General features: G+C 39.0%; 1 protein-coding gene and 1 long non-coding RNA gene across 2 annotated transcripts in view; one reads left to right on the top strand and one right to left on the bottom strand.

Moving 5' to 3' along the window:
* Positions 1-6,010: 6,010 nt before the first annotated feature.
* Positions 6,011-9,328, bottom strand: LOC309829422. Its single transcript, XR_014297406.1, has 3 exons — positions 9,130-9,328; positions 8,201-8,291; positions 6,011-6,032 (listed from the first exon to the last, which is right to left on the bottom strand). It is a non-coding gene; the product is annotated as an uncharacterized lncRNA (long non-coding RNA).
* Positions 9,329-10,051: 723 nt separating this feature from the next.
* The window catches only part of SENP1 (SUMO specific peptidase 1), a 59,078-nt gene continuing 48,670 nt past the window's right edge, over positions 10,052-20,459 (top strand). Inside the window, exons 1-5 of the mRNA XM_082666336.1 lie at positions 10,052-10,214; positions 13,720-13,767; positions 15,660-15,790; positions 16,831-16,912; positions 17,767-17,808. Of these exons, the coding sequence (XP_082522462.1) occupies positions 10,163-10,214; positions 13,720-13,767; positions 15,660-15,790; positions 16,831-16,912; positions 17,767-17,808 (355 nt within the window). The 5' untranslated portion in view covers positions 10,052-10,162. The remainder of the gene's footprint in view (positions 10,215-13,719; positions 13,768-15,659; positions 15,791-16,830; positions 16,913-17,766; positions 17,809-20,459) is intronic.

Below are 20,459 nucleotides of genomic sequence, written 5' to 3'. Positions count from 1 at the left end.
TCTGAGAACCCTGCCACCCATATAATGAACGTTAAGCTAATATACTTTGTTTACCTTACAGGAAACCTTCTGACCAGGTTCACCTGTGAATGGCTGCAGGGAGGAAGAAATGAACACATGTAGGAACCAGGACTTTACCCCCCTTTTAGTATAAAAGAAGCCTGAATTCTAACTCAGGGAAGATGGTTTTTGGGGACACTAATCTACCATCTTCTCAGTCTGCTGGCTTTCCAAATAAAGCTGCTATTCCTTGCCCCAACAACTCATCTCTCAATTTACTGGCTTGTCATGAGTAAGGCAGTACAACCTTGGACTTGGTAGCACTCTGGTTTAGTTCAAAATGGTTCCTCTTCTCCTCCCCCTGCTGGAAGCCCAAGGAGATTTTTCTCTGATATTTACTGTGGGAATCTGGTCAAACTCCTGGAAGTAAATCTCACAATATTGTGAGGTCCCCCTTTGATTGGATCCCCCTATAGTTTTTTACTCCTAGAATTGTGTGCACTGAGCCTCCAGCAATTTATCAATTACAGTTCAGGCTTTCCTACCCCTTCACTGGTTCCCGAGGTTTCCACTCCTGGGTCTCTGCTCCAGTAAGCTGTGATAAACTGTATTCACCTGTTTGTCTCTCCAATTTTGGGGTCAACAGTTTGCCCTTTGTCTTCCCCTCTCTTACAGATTCAAGAAGAGTTGTTGGTTTTTCAGTCTTTTTACTATTACTTGCTGTTAGCATGGAGTATGACTTCCAAGCGCCTTACATGGGGAAACTGGAAGACAGAAGCCCAAATTATACATATTAAATGGGTGAATTTTATGATATGTGAATTACATCTCAATAAATATGTATTTAAAATTTGAAAAAGGAGCGGCTGGAAAAGCTCCCCATACATTCTGGGGTTTTTAACTCCAAAAATTAATCTAAAGGCTGAAATTTAAAAATCAATCCACCCCTTCCCCTTTCTACCCACTACTGACTCCTATATCTTCATTGAAAGTGTTCTTAATGAATTACTACATTAATGGGTCTACCTTAATTAGGTAAAGACAAGGAAATGTCACTCACTCATAGCCTTATCCCAATATACTTGATCCTTTAGATCCTTTTTTCTGTCCAGGGATCAATCATCCCTAGGAGTTCCTAGAAAACTATATGAGCACAATTCAAAGAAATATCATCTTAAAAGGCACCTAGGGAACTTTCAGGTCAGTTGGAGGTTGGAATCACAGAAAGTACTTAGGCCTTGCCTGTGGTCATCCTGGTGTAATACCCAAATTTGAAGACGTTACTCTCTGAGAGCTAAATTAGTAAAAAACCAACCCAAAATAGAGAGTAGCTAATGGAAGAAATACATCATATTAAGAAATGGCTGTAAATGTTTTCCTGTTAAGAATTTTGAGAAACCCCTATTCATTATTAATTTATTCATACATTCAACAAATATTTATTGAGGACTCATTATGTGCCAGCCACTGTGTCAGGTACTGAGGTATAATAAGCTCTCAAGAAGCTTATCTAGAGGGGCTATCAAAGGTTCATAGGAAGCTTATATTTCATTGGACCTGGGATATAATTGAAGAAGTCAATAACCCAATTAACAATTATAATATATCAAATTCTTATGCCATAAATATATTAGTTGAGGGAAAATGGAGTAAGAAAAAAATGGGACCTGGATAGTAAGAATTTGGCAGTGTTTATTTAGTACTGTTTGAGAGAAGAACACCAATGGATATACATATTCCAGTATTAGAGAGATGGATGATATGATAAAACCATGACAACGCCTTATGTGGATTTTCCTTAATTTTAATCTTAAACTCCGAGACCATACATTTCACTTTTTCATAATTTTCTGTTTATCAAAAAACTTAAATTTCAAATATAGTTTCCCAGGAATCTTAACAACTTGGAAGGGGCATTTTAGTCAGCTATGGTTGACTTATGAATCAAAATTTGGATGTATAATTTGATGGTGGAATGATGACAGAAGGGAATGTTTGAGATCTGGGAAGTTCTAAAAACTATGGTATATATCCAATCCTCGGGCCTCTAATAGGGGAGTCTGAGAAGCATCCCTCAGGGCATGGTGCTGGTATGTGACGCCTACAGGTAAACATAGTGTGGTGACTAAGGAAGAAGAGAGTGAGAAAGGGGTCTAAACATTGTCATACAAGCTACGGTGCCTAAGGAAATTGTCAGGAGTAAAGCACACAGCTTAGCAGAGTTAAGGACCAGGAGTCAAAAAAACAAAGCAGCAAGTTAGGCAAACAAGAGATGGTACCCAAAAAAAACTTGAGGCGACCAGACTAAGCCAGTAGCTGAATTTGCCCTATTACAAGATTATTTTCATTACTGGTATGGTTTAATGGGGCTGAAAAAGGACAGACACCCTGGACCCCTCTTCCAGAGGAGAAAGCTAAAATGTCCTGGGTTTGCACTGGAAAAAAACCTGGGGTTCTCAAATAGGCTTCTCAAGAGGGGCTTATGCCCATTCTAATGACTCAATGATAGGAATTAGCTAGGGTTCTGCTGGAAATCTAGAACTTTGTCCAAAATATAATCAGCTTTCTTCAGTTGTTGACGTTGGTAGCTAGAATTCAGGCTTTAGGGGACTTGGCAGAGAGTGAGGGGAAAAAAGACTTGAACCCATAAGAAGAAAGTCAGTTGGACCCAGAAGGCCATGTGGTTAAAGTCTACTATTTCTTCTACCTTGTACTATCTGTTGGTGGTCTTCTTGTTTTCAGCACATTGGGTAAAGCTAATGTGCACAAAGGAGAGCCACCTTATACGACAGCTCAGCTTATACGTCATACACTGGTACCAAGCAACGAAAGACATATTGTTTACAAAGATCCTCATAGTACAGGAAGACATTTAGAAGGTCCTCTTAGACTCTCCAGAGCTTCCTAGGTATTAGACAGCTATTTGGGATATTGGCATGAAGTCCAGGCTAATAATAGGGGCAAAAATTATAATTATCATGAAATAAGGCATTCTGGGGGAGAGAAGTACACGAAGATGTTTAAAGAGAATTCTGCAGCAGCTAGATAGGAAGAGCACTTGAGTAAACCAGCTGAGATATCCTAAAGTACTTGGCTCATATGCTCTGCCCATTAACCCTGTTAAGTAATGGTAGTTAAATAAACATATAGAGAGCTTTGGAGAGGACCCTCTAAACTAGGATAAAATTAGACATTACTGCCAGGAAGTTGAGTAGTTCATGAAGACACAAGATCTCTTTCACAATGATTACTAAACGCTGGTATAGATGAGGGGCAATAAAGAGGATGTTGTATGCTATACTCATGAGTCCATTCACTACCACTAGGATGGTATGAGAAGATAAAAGATTATGTTGATAATGCTAATGATGGTGTACCAGGACCATCATTTAGGAATGAGAAGTAGGTATGTCAGTCATCCAGGTGTAACTCTAACCCAAGAGAAGAGGGAATAGCATACTATAGGTTTCTTGTGTTCAGTCAACAAATATTGAGCACCTATTACATGTTAGGCACTGTTCTAGACACAAGGGGATCCAGGATTGGGAAAAAAAACCCTGTCTATCCTTATGGAGCTTAAATAATAGTGAGGAAAGCAGATAATGAACAAGTTAGTCAATTAGTGATAAATGCTTTGAAGAAAAATAAAGCAGGGCAAAGAAGCAGAGCAACAAGTGTGCTATCTGCAGTAGGGTGTTCTGGAAAAACCTTGCTGAAATGACATTCTAGGAAGAAGTCTGAACAAACAGTAGAGAAAACCATGCTACCAGTTGGAGGGAGAGCTTTCAGATGGGGAGAATAGCAAATGCAAAGGTTCTGAGGCAGGAAGAAGTTAGGAGTATCATACCCGAGGATCACCAAGATTTCCTTTGGACCAGAATCAGAATTGTAAATGGGTTACTATGACTTGGTGGGTTCATATTGTGAAACATATGTAGCAATTAGGTATGGGTCTCTCTCTGGGTTGAAACAAATATCTATCTGGTTCTCTCACTTCTACACAACCCCTGGATCTCATCTAGTCCTTAACCTGACTAATATGCTATTGTGTGTTTGCCTCCACTAGAATGTAAGCTCCCTGAGGACAGACCCTGGGCGCAAGCATGAAACCACTGTCTGCGCTGGAGAGTCATCTTTAGCTCTAGTTGGCATAGGATGACCCCTGGAGACCCTACAGTCTCTACTAGCAACAAATATTAAAGTTTCTGACACAGTGCACTGGCTTAAGACAAAGCTTCTTGATTCCAGTCCAGCAGATTCAGCATCACCTGGATCCTTGTCAGAAATGAAAATTCTTGGGCCCTACCTGGAACCTACTGAATCACAAACTCTGGGGCTGAGGCAGAGCAATGTGGTTTAACAAGCCCTCCAAGTGATTCAGATGCACAATGAAGTTTGAGAACCATTGTTCTAAGTTGTGGCGGTCTAGGAACACCAGTCACTTGAAGAATAAATCTGCATGTCTCAAAGGCCTGGGTGGTTCCTATGGAGTCATTTCTGCCAATGAGGATCAACTTCTTGAGAAAGCTAGCTCAAGAAAGAGGTTACAGGTAACAAGATGACCCCTACCGCAGGCTGAAGCACCACATTCAAGTCTTGATGAGGGCAGAGGTAAACAAAGTCTTTAGCCGAGGTGTGAAGACTCAAGCTTGGACCAGATACACTTTTTCTTTTCTTAAAGAAGAAAGTTTGGGGGGATATCAGAGAAGAGAAGACAAATAATCATTATATAAGACAATATTGGGAGTGAGTCTTCTACTTCAGATCTTCTGCTTTACCTCATCGAGCATAATGTGAAAGGACTAGCTGTTTAGCAAGTCCAAGGAATATATCTTCAGGCTCTTATACACATTTCCCTGGGTTAACTGAGAGGCAGTTTAACAGGGGGCTCAGAGTAGGGTGGTCCAAGAGGATAAATAAGATCATTTCTATTAACCAATGGAAGATGAAAAAAAGGGTTCCACAGGTCTACTGGTATCCTTGCATACTTGACTGGAAGAAAAGCATCTTTAAGGTTATTTTCCCACTCAATGATCTTTCCAATTTAGTTGACACTATAAAAGCCCTGAAAATTCTAGCTTCATGAAAACACAAGTTCCTTGGAGCTGGTCCTGGGAGGTTGGGATCGGGAGCTCAATGTTGAATGGTGACTAGGTTGAGATGAAGGCAATCTTGTTAGAGGCAGAGCTCCCACTGATTTTCCTTTAGCAAGAATACAGGTTCTTACAGCTTAGAAGTGGTAAGACCCAGAAGGCATAGCATGATTTGGCTCTTCTACTATCTTTATAGTTGGCTCCCCAGCTACTCCTCCCCTCACTCAAGTTGTAGTGGCCTCTCTACTCCTCCAATGAGCCAAACTCCTTCTCATCTCAGAGCCTACTGTCCCTTTTTCCAGAAAGCTCCTCTTCCCCCTTTGCCTGGCTAATGCATACTCATCTCTCAGGTCTTCCCAAGAAAGGGTCTTTCTGACTTCTCAGGCCAGGTTAGGTGCTCTGTTTTACACTCTGATTACATGGTATTATTTTCCTTCATTGTACTTGCATCATTCTAATTATCTAGCCACATATGTGATCATGTGATTACTGTCTTCCTCCCACAAGACCATAAACCTCATGAGGGCAGGCAATGTACTGATTTTCCTTACTTTTTTCCCAGTGCCAAGTACAGTGCCTGACATAATATGTGCTAAACAACTTTTCTTGGAAGGAACAAAAAGGAGGGAGAGAAGGAGGGAGGGAGAGAAGGAGGGAGGTAGAGAGGAAGGAAGAAAAGGAAGGGAAGAGGAGGGAATGAAGGAGGGGAAGTAGGCAGGGAGAAAGGCGGAAGAGGAGGAATGGAGGCCCCAGTGGGGCAAATTGGGAAGATATTTGATTCTCAGTCTCTAATGGGAGAGTTGGAAGGGTTAAATGTAGCTCTTACCTGAGGCCTCAGTGCTTAAAGGCAGAAGTTGAACATCAAAATTTTGTCCATGGGATAATGCTGAGTTCAAACCACAGAAGCAGTTCCAAATGGGTCATCAGAGCAAAGGGGGTCTGAGGTGAGTATTAAGTATAGAGCAAAATGAGAATGGGAAAAGCAGGGAAGAAGAGGGCAAATAAGAAATAATCTATACAAATTCGGGAAACTGTAGGACAAGTCCACCAGCTGGGCTTATTTCTTTACCTAGCAGCTTTTTATGCATGGGCAAAGCAATGTCTGATTAAAGGGACACAGACCACACACAGTTGCCATATATAGATATGTATTCTTCCAACAGCTTAATAAATTGGAATTCTTGTATACAAACCATTTTCTTGTGAGTCTGGTTAACCCTGGGTACACTAAGGGGACTGAATTAAGTCAGAGTGTATGCCATTTCAAAGCTTAGGACTGGATCCTGGATCATGGTGCCCTGCTAACATGCTGGAGCTCAGTGAAACTCTACCTAAGCAGTCAGCTCCCTTTCCTACATCTCCAAGGCATCCTCTTTTTAAATTCAACATTTTTGAACCAAAGTTATCAAGCTCTTAACTTATTATCTCCCTTCTTGATCGTCAGCTCCTGGGGGAGAGGGAAAGCATCTAGTTCATTTTCTCATCTCCTACTGAGTCTAGTACAATGACTTCAAATAGTAAGTGCTCAAATATTATTGAATAAATATTGCTATATACTTCATAGGTGCTGGGAGTAATTACTCCAATGAATTTGTTAACTTCTTGAGGAAAACCTTTTTAGACCTGAATTCCTTCTGGAAATATAAGGAGTTGGGCTAAAGAAACTCTAAGGCATTTCCAAATTGTAAACTACTGGGACAATGACAAGGTTATGTTACAACCTCTCTTATCATTTCTAGCATATTATTGGGTACGTAGTGGGAACTCAAATGTTTGCACTGAACTGACTCCAATACAGATATATTTAAGTTGAGAAGAAACACATAAATGTGTTTCTGAAGTTTCATATAAATTGCCTAAGAGTTGGACACTACTTAAAGAGAAATTTGTTATTAAGTGGATTCTGAAGGTGAATATTTTTTAATGATATTTGGAATCACTTTGTGCTATAATAACTCCTTAATTTATTTTTTTAAGTTTCACATTTTTATATATCAAGGTTCCTAATAATAGGTTAAACCAGATTAGCAGCTTACAGTTATGAGGGAGCCAAATGACTTACTATTGACTAAATCAAGCTATTCTTCATAGAGGGAACTGTCCCTCTTTCTGTAATTTTACAGATTTCTCTCTCTCTCTCTCTCTGTCTCACACACACACACACACACACACACACACACACACACACACACCAACTTTCTCCCCTGTGTCTTAACTCATATTTTGAATTCAGTAAGTCTATCCTAATTTATAATGCTACTCATAAATTTTTCACTTTCCAATACTCCTTTCCACATTCCTCCCCCTTGTTTAACCACGTGCCTCACCATTTTTAAAAATAGGTATGCCTTCCATGGAGTCTGGATCATCCATAGTATCTAGACTCTTCAAGGCGTCTGTCTTGGATGGTGGCTTTTGTATGAGCATGCTGCAAGTTGAAGCTTCCTCAGCTGAGAAGCAACATTTCTAGGTCACCCTCAAGGTGGGATTCAGGGAGGGGAGTGCTCTTTATTCTCTTTCACTTTCTCTAAGGCTCTCAGTTAGCTTTCCAGGGCATTTTTCACATAAATCCAGTGACAAATTAGAGAAGTGATGACTCTTATCAACAACTATCTTACCTCCAAAAGGTTCTACTATTTTGACATAAATGAGGTAAAAGCAGAACACATAACTAGAAACTTTAAGACTGGGGTGGAAGAGAAAGCCATTTTTCTTTGGGACTCTATTTATCTTATAGGTTTTGGAGTGTCAATTCCAATGGCAACAAGGACTCCCACAGATGAACCTGGAAAGGTTGAAATAATTCACAAAGGACAGAGAAATCAACTACCAGCTCATGTGCTATAAATCTTGTTCTCCCTCAACTCCCAATTCCTCCTTACCTGCCTGGGGCCTATCCCCACACATCAGGCCAAAATCTCACCTGATACTAGTACAAGAAAAAGACAAGACTCAGTCATAAACATTTTATCATAGTGGGGATGGAAAAACAAAGTCAGTTGACTGCTAAAGCCTGCCTCTACACTAGTAAGTCTCATATCCTGTACTGTGATTCCCTGCAAGAGAACCCATTCTGTCACTTGAGTATGATCAGGAGACACTGGTACCTGTTCTCTGAGGAGTCCTGACTAACTGGCGAGACTGAATCACACACGTGAAAAATTTCAGATGCAACTCCTCTTTATGCACGGTTGTCTCCTAGAAATAGAGACAGAGTTTAATGCAAATCAACTGATCTGTGGAATGAATAAGATGGATAAAAGTGACATGGACCAGGTATGTTCAATACTAACAGGCCTTAGGACCTGACAGTATAAAATGTCAGCATATGAAGTGATACATATAATCTACTTTTATACATTTGACAGGGCAAGATATCCTGAACTCAGCACGCATCTTCTCCAGCAGCTGGGAGTAGCTAAATGGCTGGGGGCCTCCAGCTCAGCCAAGTCTGACCTCAGACTGTGGCTGTCATCTGGGTCTAGAGTGCTTACTCAGAAGCATTTCTCCAAGACTTCTAGACAGGGCTTGGGTCCTGAGGCCCGCCAAGCTGAGGGACTTGGTAACAAGTCTAAATGAACAAACACATTTCTTCTCATTATTTTCTCTTAAAAATAAAGATTAAAGGTTAATCAATTCGGTCCCAGGAACAACAACATGGCCATTTAGTTTTTCAGAGGGCAGAAATCTGGGTTTGACCCCAGATAGCTTTCCTCACACCTCCTGGAGGAGTGTTTCAAACTCCTCCAGAGTTCTGGAAATTTCTACATGTTTCTAGAGTCCAATCTAAGCCAATCCCAAGCTGCTCCCCACCCCCTTTTCCCCAATGGCCAATCAAGCATGATGTAGTGCAAAGAGTATAGGGTTGCAAGTTAAGAAACTTGTTTACTAGGCCCAGATCTGCCATGTACTTTATAACTTTGGGAAAAGACTTCACATCTCTGAAACTCAGACTGAATGATCGCCAATAACCTCTACAAGCACTAACGTTTTGTGATTCTCAATAAAACATGAATCTAGCCTGAGTTAGATTTACCTCTCAGGTCAACATCTGTCAAGGTGGCCACAGGTTCTCGCAGATCGAGGGCCACAGCAAGAAGCTGCCATGGAAACCAGAGCGTAAGCAAAAATCGCCAGAGCGGAACCAGAAGGCAGCAGGTAAGGGGGCCGAGGGAACAGAGAAAAGCGAAGGACGAAGGGCAAACTAACAGTATTCTAACAACGAGAACGAGAAAAAGCCAAAACTGAAAGAGGAACTTATAACCACAGCCTTAGATGATCCCTTGGCTTCTCAGGCCTCGCCACACTGCGCAGGCGTTGCGCGGGTCCTCGACTCTGCTCTTTGACCTCTCACCCCACCCCCTTCCTCCGCTGCCACCGAACAGCTCTTCCGGTGTTGTGGAGGCGGTTCCGGTTCGCGGCGGTTCCCGGGTTTTGCTTTCCGCGCCCGGCCGGAAACCCCTTCGCATAGCAGCCGGTTCCGGTTCGGTGAGTGGCGGCGGGAAGCTGGGGGAGGGGTGAGGATGGAGGGAGCTTGGGCCGGGAGGCAGTGCGGGCCCGGGCCCGGCAGCCTGGGCTGGGCTGGACGGAAGCGGGGACGGCTGTGGGGACGGCGCTTTTTCCTTTGCCCCGCCCCCTGGGACCACCTCCCCTCACCCCTGCTGTCTGCCGGCCGCGATCTGGCCGGTGGCCGTTAGTTAGGTTTCCCGAGGCCGTTTCTTGAGGCCTCTTTCTCCGGGGTCGAGGAGAGGCCGTCTCCCTAAGGTCACGGCCGGCCCCATCTCAGCACCCAGCCCTACGTGTGAGGAAAAGGCCGGTTGGGATTTCGGGGCTTTCCCGCCAGAGCAGGTTTTCTCTCAGGGGAAAGCTGTTTTCACCGGGAAGCTCCGCTTTTCTGTTATACCTGCTTCACCTCCCGCCTTCCTTGAGACCTGAAAGATATTTCTCGACTACTTCTGCGTGTCACGTAAACATTTCTCCAACTCTTTTTACTCTGTGGTGTCTCCCCGAGATGTCATACCGCTAGTGCCACCACCAGAGAGAAACGTCCGGACCCTCCTGCCCAGGTTATGAAAATCCCCTTAACCGCCACCGTTTGCTTACCTGGCTCATCGCCTTCTGGTAATTCCCTTCAACCGTCTCTTTCTTGGGGTCCCCTAACGTGATCTCTCTGGATATATGCCCAGTTTCTCTTGAGCTTGGTGATTTCTGTTTATCGGTGCCTCTGCAGTATTTCCACTATCTTGTTGGCAATAACTTGCTCCTTTATCACTTTCACGTCAGCCTTGTTAAGTCATTTCACCTCACGTTTGGTTCACTTATATTTGGGGTGGTGGTGATTCTTATGAAATTCATATAAGGCCTTTTATAGGCCACTAACTATTTGATTTAGGGTCCCTCTTCCAATTGGATGTTTTTGGATGGAGTAGATCGCATCATCTCCTAAATCTTTACTCTCTATAAAGATAATTTGTGTTAAGGACTCGTGTTGAAAGATAGATCACACTGAATTTGAAATTACAGTTACCGTGAAGCCTTAAGCATCTCTTTAAGCATGATCCCTTAACCTTCCAATTTAGAGTTTCCCTTTTTTCCCTCTAGTCCCATTTTGGAAGCCTCATTTGTTTTTATCTTGAGAAGCCTCGTTCACTCTTAACCTAATTCCAATTAATTATCCCAACTGCAAAGATGGTCTTCGTATCACCCATCGGATGGCAAATCTAGAGGGAGCAAACGGATTAAAAGACAGGTTTTTCTGCCTCAAGCTATGACGTAACTCTTGACTGCTGCTTCGGAAGTCTTTCCTTTTCTTTAGCTGACTCCTACACCTCCTACCAATGGCACCAGCTTTATTTTATGGCTGTAATATCTGTTGATGAATCTGGTTTCCTCCCGTGGACAGCAGCAGGGACCAGTTCTTATTCATCTTTGTATCACCAGTCCCCTGTATGTTATTGGTGCACAGTAAATGTTTGTGTATGAAAGAAAGTGAATCTTTGGTGTTTAAAGTATTAGAGTCTAATTGGAGAGATTCCTTGTAAAAATATGAAAAACAACACCAAAAGTACATAATGATATGGTACAAACTGTCTCATAAACATAATTTCCCAGAGTTCGTAGTAGGATAATTCATATGATCACTTCCACACCCTTCTCATATCATAAATTGTTCTTACTACATCTTGGTCCTGCATAAAGCTAATTGTACAATGCCTCTCCTCAATATATACTTTCAAAAAACTTCATCATAGCTCTAAACATTCACTTTTATTATCACCTCTTTGCATGTATGTAAACTTATAAATGTTTTACCATACTCATTACATTCTGTTATTGCCAGGACTTTGCCATCTTTTTTTTTTCTTTCAGATTTCCTACTATCTTGTGTTCAGCTACTTACCTGACTTCATCTGAATACCTGTAACTACTTATGTTCTTTTAATAAATGAACAAAGTGAAGTAGAAAATGTGTTACTAGAATGCTCTTCTTAGAGGGAAAAAATTCTTATGCTTGAAAGAATTTGGTGGTTTCAGAGGTTCCAGGTCCAACATTTCATGTTGAATCTTGGGGTAAAATATTCCTCTCCCATTGTATTTGCAAAGTGGCAAAAAGGAAGTAGCACACTGAAGAAGCTGGATGTATTTGTATTAAAATGTAAATGTGGGGCTTTAATTCTTAAAATTATAAAAAAAGTGTGGATTCCCCAGAATTAGCTAGGGATTACTTTTATCTTGCCAATGTGTATGAATCCTTGAATAAGGATATGCTAAAGGATGTGATTTTGTATTGTTTATTGAAAGAACATTTGCTTGGAAGTGAGGATGCCTGGATTTTTGTCTTCCCTTTGCCCCATCTTTGTGATTTCAGGCAAGTCACTTAACCACTCTGGACATAATCTCTAACATTCTTTGATTTGCTTGCTTCCCTCTTCACATCTATCTCAGCAATGCAAAGGAAGTTAACATGGGATTGTTCTAATGGGCACCAGGCTTTTAAATTGGCATTCTTCTTAACACAACAAAAAAGACTAGTGATGACTCCTGGCCCGTGGGCCCCCAGAGCCGGGGGTGGCTGGGGGACAGGGAGAGAAGAGAGGCAAAGTGTCCTAGGGAACCTTTGGAAGTGCTGAAATGATTGGACAGTAGAAAATGAGCAAATATTTTAAAACTAAACCTGAAAAAAATGTCCCCTCCCCCCTCCCCACCCAAGCCAAACAGGTGTGTTATGAAACTTTAAATAAATATTAAAAGGGTAGGTTTGTTAAAAAAAAAAAAAAAAAAAAGACTAGACTAGCGATGACAGTTACGGGATGACCTGAAAGAGTGAAATGTGAAAAAGCCACTGCTAGTTTATTGGTTGATAGGATTTTTTTTTTCCCTTAATGGGGGACCCAGGGAATTTGGCTTTATTAAAAAAGAAAGAAGCGGAAAGAATAATGTGTAGAACTACCAGATAGAAACCTTTTAGTAAGTTGAGCATTTGGAAATATATTTGAAGCCTAAATCTAGGGCTTAAATTCTTTGGGAAACCTCCCTGGCAAGACTAGGTAATCAGATGATTACTCTGCTTAGTCTGTACCTATGCCAGGAAAAGCTCGAGCAGCCTTCCTTTATGTGTGCACTTCGTTATTGGGGCCGTAAAGAATTCCTGTTATCATCATGCAGTTTCCTTAGATTGAAGCCCTGATAGTGCTATGTATTTGGTGAAGTGCTCAATCTTTTTAAAAATATGTGATAAGATTATGACTATATATATGTACCATCTCTAGTCTCCTCCTATTGTAAATCTGCCAAGAAGCCTGTGTCCAAGGGTACATTTATTAACCTAGTTCCATCAGTTAGGCTTTTAACTTCTTTTTCTGGGCAAATTAGATATATCGAGGAAAAAAATAATTTCATGTAGGCAAAGGGACTTTGGTTTGCAACTGTTTGAGTAATGATGGGGGAAAAAGTACTTAGTACAACTGCAAAGTGTTCCTTGATAACTTTTTGTTTGGCTGCTAAGACGTATGGAAGAGAAGTCCTAACAGGACTACCACAAGATCTGTCACTTGTTTATAAAATGATTTAGTGGGACTTCCCTAGTGGTCCAGTGGTTAAGACTTTGCCTTCCAATGCAGGGGGAACCCTGGTCAGGGAGCTAAGATCTCATGTGCCTCGAGGCCAAAAAACCAAAACATAAAACAGAAGCAATATTGTAACAAATTCAATAAAGACTTTAAAAATGGTCCAAATAAAATAAAATAAAATGGTTTCGCATGAGGTAATAGAAAGATTAATGGATTGGGAAGAATGTTTAGGCTGTAATTTCAGTGCAGTCACTAACTTTATGATCATATGCAAATTAATCTGCAAAGGGTTGGCTTTCCTAACCTGGTTTGTGCTGTAATCTGTGATTCTGTGGGTAGTCCATAATTGCTCTTTAGTATTACACAGGTTGCAGAAATGTTTGGAACTACCTCAGGCTAGTTTTAGTTCCCATTCTCTTCCCATCAACTTGCCTTACCATGTTCTATTTTTCTCCACTAAGAATACAAGTTTCACTTCTGAGTGGCTTCCTGTTGTGTGATGACATGAAAGAGATGTTTCAGAATGTAACATTTCTATTTTCTGTCTTCTTTTATAGGACTTTGTATCTTTGCTGAAGTCAGTGATGTGAAAATACCTGACATGGGTAAGACTGACTATGAAGTAGTGTTCAATCCTTTTAGTTACTCTGATTAGATAAGCTGGAGTGAGAGAATATTTGCATCTTTGTGCTTAATAATATTTTCAATATTTGTGTCTTTGTGCTTAATAATAATTTTAAAGGAGATCTCATCCTAATTATGTAATACAGTATACCAAACAATTTTCTTTTGGTTGGGATATTGTTTATAGCAACATTTTAAAGCATTTTCTCATTCATTGTGTTGAAAAAGCTAAATACACAGTAGCAAGCATTTCTGTGTGCAAGGACTTGCTTTTTAAGTACTTAAAATACCTAATAGAGTAAGTCCCCTACACACAAACCTTCAAGTTGTGAACTTTCTTTTCAAAGATGCGAACATGCGTTTGCATGTCCAGTCACGTAAGTTAGTTCACGTGTCTGGTGTACATCGTCACGTGTGTGCATCCTCTACAAGTCCTTGTGCTTTTGTGTACTTTACTGTACAGTACTGTGTAGAGTACAGTAGTACGGTGTCTTTATTTCAAGCCCAGGATGTCTTGAAGCAAGCGTAAAGCAGCAGTAATGTAGGTGGTACTGCTAAGAAGCACCAGCCGTTTTACTGCACTGTACTACTGTACTTTTCAAGGTACTGTAAGATTAAAAATGTTTTCTTTATTTTTTGTGTTTGTTTTTTATGTATTATTTGTGTGAAAAGTATTATAAACCTATTATAGTACAGTACTATATAGCCAATTGTGTTAGTTGGGTACCTAGGCTAACTTTGTTGGACTTACAAACAAATTGGACTTAATGGACGTGCCCTCGGAACGGTACTCGTTTGTATGTAGGGGACTTACTTTAGTACCTAGTAGGTACTATTATTATCTCCATTTTGTTGACAGAGAAACTGAGACACAGAGGTTAAGAAACTTGCCTAGGATCACACAGCTATAACTGGCAGAGCCAGGATTTAAACTCAGGGACTGGTTCCAGGGTCCTTGTTCTTTAGTACTGTTATACTGCCCTCTATGTGATAAATAATTTGATTAAGGTAAAATTTAAATTTCATTTAGCTAGTGGCATTGAGAATTAATTGTGATTGGAACATTTTCTGCTATTCATAGTACTTTATGTCTATAACAGGGAACAGTATAAGGTCAAGACTAATAGTCAATTTAGGAATAGGTTGAAAAATCTATACAGTTCGATCTTATAATATCCCATAGGCTCCTCTTAAGTCCACATTAGTCTTCCCTCTACTGTTTTTTCCTTTTGTTTAGTCTACCTTCTTTCTCCTGGTCATTTGTTTCCCTTTTCTCTCATTGCTGATAGCAGTATAAATCCCTGAGTTCCCTTACTCTCACTTGTTCCTATTCTAACTCTTATGGTAACAAAGGTCTCAAAAATGGTAATAAAGTACAGTTCTGCCACAGTATACAGTAACTGAGCTGATATCTATTAAGAGCTATATGAATAAATTACGCTTTTTGCATAAAAAATTTTCAAGTGGATTAAATTTTAAAGCACCTTGTTGAGTTGAAACAGAGGAAATAAACCAGGGTTAAGAGTATTTGCTTTGAATGGTGAAATTTTTTCTACAGTTAAAATAAAAAAATTTTTCTTTTGGGAAAATTTCATTATTTTTAAAACTTTGAATTAAGCTCTTTTTATTCTTGTACAAGTTTTGAACTATTTAGTAGCTGATCTCGATTCCAAATTAACCAATTTCTGCACATGGGCCTGTTTTTTTGACAGTGACATTTTGAGATTTCTTGCCAAGAGTTATGAAGGAGCGGTTTTATTTGACTGTAGAGGTGTTTGGGGGAAATCATTTTTATTAGGTGAAAAGATTGGTTCATAGGAAAGTAGGTATTGAAGAATTATGTGACTTGAACTAATCCGGACTCTTTCCCCAGATGATACTGCTGATAGGATGAGGATGGATGCTGGAGAAGTAACTTTAGTGAACCACAACTCCGTATTCAAAACCCATCTCCTGTCACAAACAGGTTTTCCAGAGGACCAGCTTTCACTTTCTGACCATCAGGTTAGTAATAATTTTCTTTCCTTAATTAATTATTTTGGCTTAAGTTTTCATCTGATAGAGTTTAAATGCCACACTCAAAAGCACAAGAATATATGTAAACTTTTTACAATCAGTAATGCTAGTATTTGGAATTCTGTTTGATACGTTAAAGTTAAATAAGAGCCAGGCTATGTACAAATCCTTGGAGAATGATACCTTTTAGAAACTCTTTATTATTCCTCTGAATATTACAATTAACTAATACACAGATCAGCGTTCTTTTAAACTGGTGTCTTAAAATTGCTGAGCATTAAATGGGGGGAAACTATGAAAATATACAGTAGCTCTGAAATTTCTCTGTTCTATAAAGCTTAGTTTCTCAAGGGACCAGCAGCAGCAGCATCACCTGAGACCTTATTAGAAAAGCAGAATCTCAGGCTTTACCCCATACCTGCTGAATCAGAATCTGCAGTTTAAAAAATCTCCAAGGTTTGAGGACTGTTAATAAAGCAGTCTTTCTCAGTAGGAAGCCATTACTAATTAGGATGAGACCATTCTTTGCTGTGTGCAGAATGTTTAGCATCCTTGGGCACTAAATACCTGTAGCATCTGCCCCCAGTAATCATTTTGATAACTGAATATATATCTACACATTTCCAGGTTTGTACTGGGGTGCAGCAGCACCTCTGATTAAGAACTGTCCTGTAAAGTTATCAAGAGAATCAAAACCAGGTTGATTTTTCAGCTGCTTTGATATGTGATACACCTGGCTTTGAGAACAGGCTATATTAAATACGTATTACCTTCTAATGAGCATTCTTTGAATTAAGTTGTATAACAGATATTTTGCCCATTTTTCCCCTTGAAGCCTTAATCATTTCATCATGTTTTCCTTTCTTACTAGTATGTAGCTTAATTTATTTATAATCTATATAATTATAATTAATTATATTGCATTCTGAAATATGTCATAATCTTGTTTAATTATATATTTTTCCTAGTGTAAGTTTTTGTTTTATTGTAAAAAATATGGTTTAAGAAAAAACTTTTGTTTTGTTTAGATTTTACCTTCCAGGCAAGGAAATTTGGACCGATCGTATACTTGTTCTACAAGAAGTGCAGCTTATCCAAATTATTATTCAGGTATGACACATTACTTGGAGTCAAGGCATTTCTACCTTTCAGACTTCTTCCTAGCAAGTTGTTTGTGTTTACTGTCTCTAAAAGTGAAAACATTGTCAAAAGCAAAATGGTATTTTCTCCACTAAAACATCATTTTAATGAGCTCTCTGTGTATGGTTGCTATAATACTTCACTGATCTAGTCTCAACCAGATATTTTTTAAAGGGAGATTTTTTTTTTAGAATCCATTCTCCTACTTGTCTATTATGCCCTTGTTAAAAGCAATACAGCTTTGTTTTTGGCTTTTGGTTTTTTTTTTTTTAGATATGTGTATGTGGTGTAAAGGTTACTTATACTGATTTGAAGCACAGAGCTAGCCTATTTGTATTCTGCTCGAAATCATAAATACTGAAAATTTATTTCTACCCAAGCTTGTCCCTCCATTAGGGCAGGAAATGTTAACTACATGTTTCTGTCTAGCACCTGCCACAGCCATGCTTGCATATTCAAGGGCTTGCCTTTTCAACTTGTGATCCATGACAGAAGTCAGCATTCTCTAGGCTTTTCCTAGCCCCTGGCCTGCCTGACTTTTCATCTGCCCCCTTTCTAAGGTTTGGATTTCCAATGATCTGGCTCTGTCTTGGGGAAACTTGAGAGTTTTTTATTGGTTAGTCTCCTGGCAGTATGACCCAGGAAGATTATAGTGGTCTTCCAAAGTCTTTTCACTCCTCATGCTTTAATCTCCTCACCTGACACAAGTATGGGAATATTAGCCATACCATTGAACCTGTTTCAATGGGATTTTTATAAGGATAAGTTGAGATAATAAATATGAAATGCAAATAATAATTATTGTTGTTATTTGGCTTCCTCAGGATTCTTTGTCAGCAAGATGAGATCTCCTCCCCTAAAAAGACGTTAGTATGATGCTCTTTTAGATTTATATTATATTTAAATATCATTTAGGTGGGTGGTACTTTACCCTGGGCACTGGATTTCCTCTTCTGGGGTGGGAAATGGTGTCCACATATTATGTACATAATTGTATAGAAAAATCAGTTAATTTTTTCAGAAAGTTAACTCTGCCATCATTATTGTTGAAAAGGCCTTTCTGATGAGCAGAGAGCCTGAAATATGGCTTGATAGCTTATTAGTATTGATCATAGGGGAAGGACAGTTGAGTGGAAAATATTTTCATTTGAACTCAGGCTGTGTTTGCTTGTAATTTTGTATGCTGATTTACCATTGGACAGAATATTTGGTTTTTGTTTAAAGTAATTGCTTAATAGTAAACAATCATATATAGAAAATTATAATCAAGGTCTCCTGGCTAACTCAACTCTTACTTAACCCTGTGGTCTTCTCTGTTCTTTTATCTGAGTATATATCTATGTACACATTGTATGATTCGAAATATGATTTTTTTTTGCCCAATATATATTTTTTAAATTTTCTATCTGCTTACCTGTTATTCTTCTTATTTACCTTTTTCTGTTGATTTCTCATAATCCATGGAATTTATATGCACATTCACAATCCTTTATGTGCAATTCCAAAATCCAAAAAGCTCTGAAAACCAAAGAATATTTTCATAATTTATTTGACATCAAAACCTGACCTGAGCTCAATTCATTACTTGGCAAAAGCTACACGAACTGACATTTAACTGACATTTAAATGTTTTGTCTTTTATTTATCTCTGTAAATATGAATATTTACACATTTTACTGTAGACATATCAGTATGTTTGATAACAGGGTGCTGCTTCAGGTTATACTTAGAAGTGCTACATAGTATATACCAGGTTATCTTTGTAAAATCACCAAAATTTTTAATGTAGAAACACAACTGGATCCAGGGGCCTGTGATTTAGGATAATGGGCCTGTGTCTTCATTTCCTTCATTTTGTCTATGGTTTAGGTCCCATTCACCCTCTCCATTTTCAGCTATTATAAATAACATGACTTAAAATAATTTGTTTTAGCTTTTTTCTTTTAAATTTCAGTGGACCCTTGATACTCACAAAGGATATTTCTGAGATCATCTCAGGTCCCTATATTTTTGACTGTGGTGGTATTTAACCAGAGTGCTGGCTTTCTACTCAGTTACGTGATTCTTGAGGGTTATATTTTTTCTGTTTGTCCTCATGCCACAATTTGATCCCTATATCAAAATCTTATGCCAGAGTTTTTATCTCTCACTTGAAGTCCATTTTTTTAGGAAAAGAAAAAAATTCATAACAGTTACTTTATACATGGTGATGACTAGAGAATACCAACTGCAAATAATAAAACCATATTGAAATGGGGTTGTTGAGCTATTAGATTCATTCTCTAAAATACAGCCTGAAGCAGAGGATTCAGATTTATGCCTCTGCCAAGTTTAGCCCCTGACCAAGCAAGCTTAGGACATGCCACAGACCTTTTAGGTTGCTCACGGACAATCATAACTTTCAATCTGTGAATGCCAAGGGTCTGTATACTTTTTTCTTATAATAAAGACTTTAATTCAGATCTTTTTACTGTGTACTTTTTTAACTTTGTTCCTTTGCCACACCCATTCTTGTTCATTACAAGTCCTGCAGAATATTGTCTCTTATCTCCTATTCTTTTCCAATAATTTCCACATTGATTTCTGTGGTCAGTCACCTTGAGACTTACCTCTTGATTGGACTAGATGTGGGTCCCCAGTTTACCTGCCTCAGCCTCCTCATTCTGACTGTACTGGTCTTTGTCTCCCCTCCTACCTTAGTATCCTCTCCTCCTCTAAGATGAAAACAAACACAGGAAAAACTCAAACTTCAGAACCTAGAGTCTGGAGCTTCCCATTTATACTTTACTAGATCTGCCTCTCTGTATCAAGCTTTTTAAATATTTGCTTCTTAATCTCAAGATTAGACTGTTAAAAACATTTTTTTTTAATTTAGAAAGCAGAGAAAATGCAACATTATCACTTTAATAACTTAGTGCTGGCCAGACTTGAAGACCTCTTGATTTTATTAAGGGCACAATTGAAAAGAAAATTAAAACATTTTAAACCTTAAAGAAAAGTAGCTTAAGATGAAAAAAAATGATTTTGCTCAAGCTTAGAATCATTGTCAATGTCTTATCTTTGGAAAACATGTTAAATTAGGTTGCCAAATAGGCATTTAGTAGGTAAGATGAGTTAAAGCATCCTGTATTCATAATAACTAAATAAATCTGAAAGTTTACAGGAGCAACTGATGGTTACTTTCATACTAAGGGATTGCCTGACACACTTTTTTTTAAATATAAAATTTCGTTCTGTCCATAAAATTACTACCTGTCATTGTAGAAAATTTGTAGAGAAAAGTAGAAAAAATCCCCATCATTCTATCATTGGAACACAACCAAAGTTAAAATTTTGGTGTATTTCCCTATAGTTCTATGTGTGTGTATGTACACATAAGTAATCTTATTTGTGACATTTGCAATCTGACTTCTTAATGATGACAGAATACTGGGATAAACTGTCAACTAAAAAAGAATGAGTGCAGCCTCCTGTTGGTCCCTTTCTAGCTTTGCTTGATCCCATCAGCAGTAGAGCA

Source organism: Grampus griseus (assembly GCF_964374135.1).
Source record: "Grampus griseus genome assembly, chromosome: 11".
In the NCBI taxonomy this organism is placed as follows: domain Eukaryota; kingdom Metazoa; phylum Chordata; class Mammalia; order Artiodactyla; family Delphinidae; genus Grampus; species Grampus griseus.
This window is presented reverse-complemented; position numbering and strand designations above follow the sequence as displayed.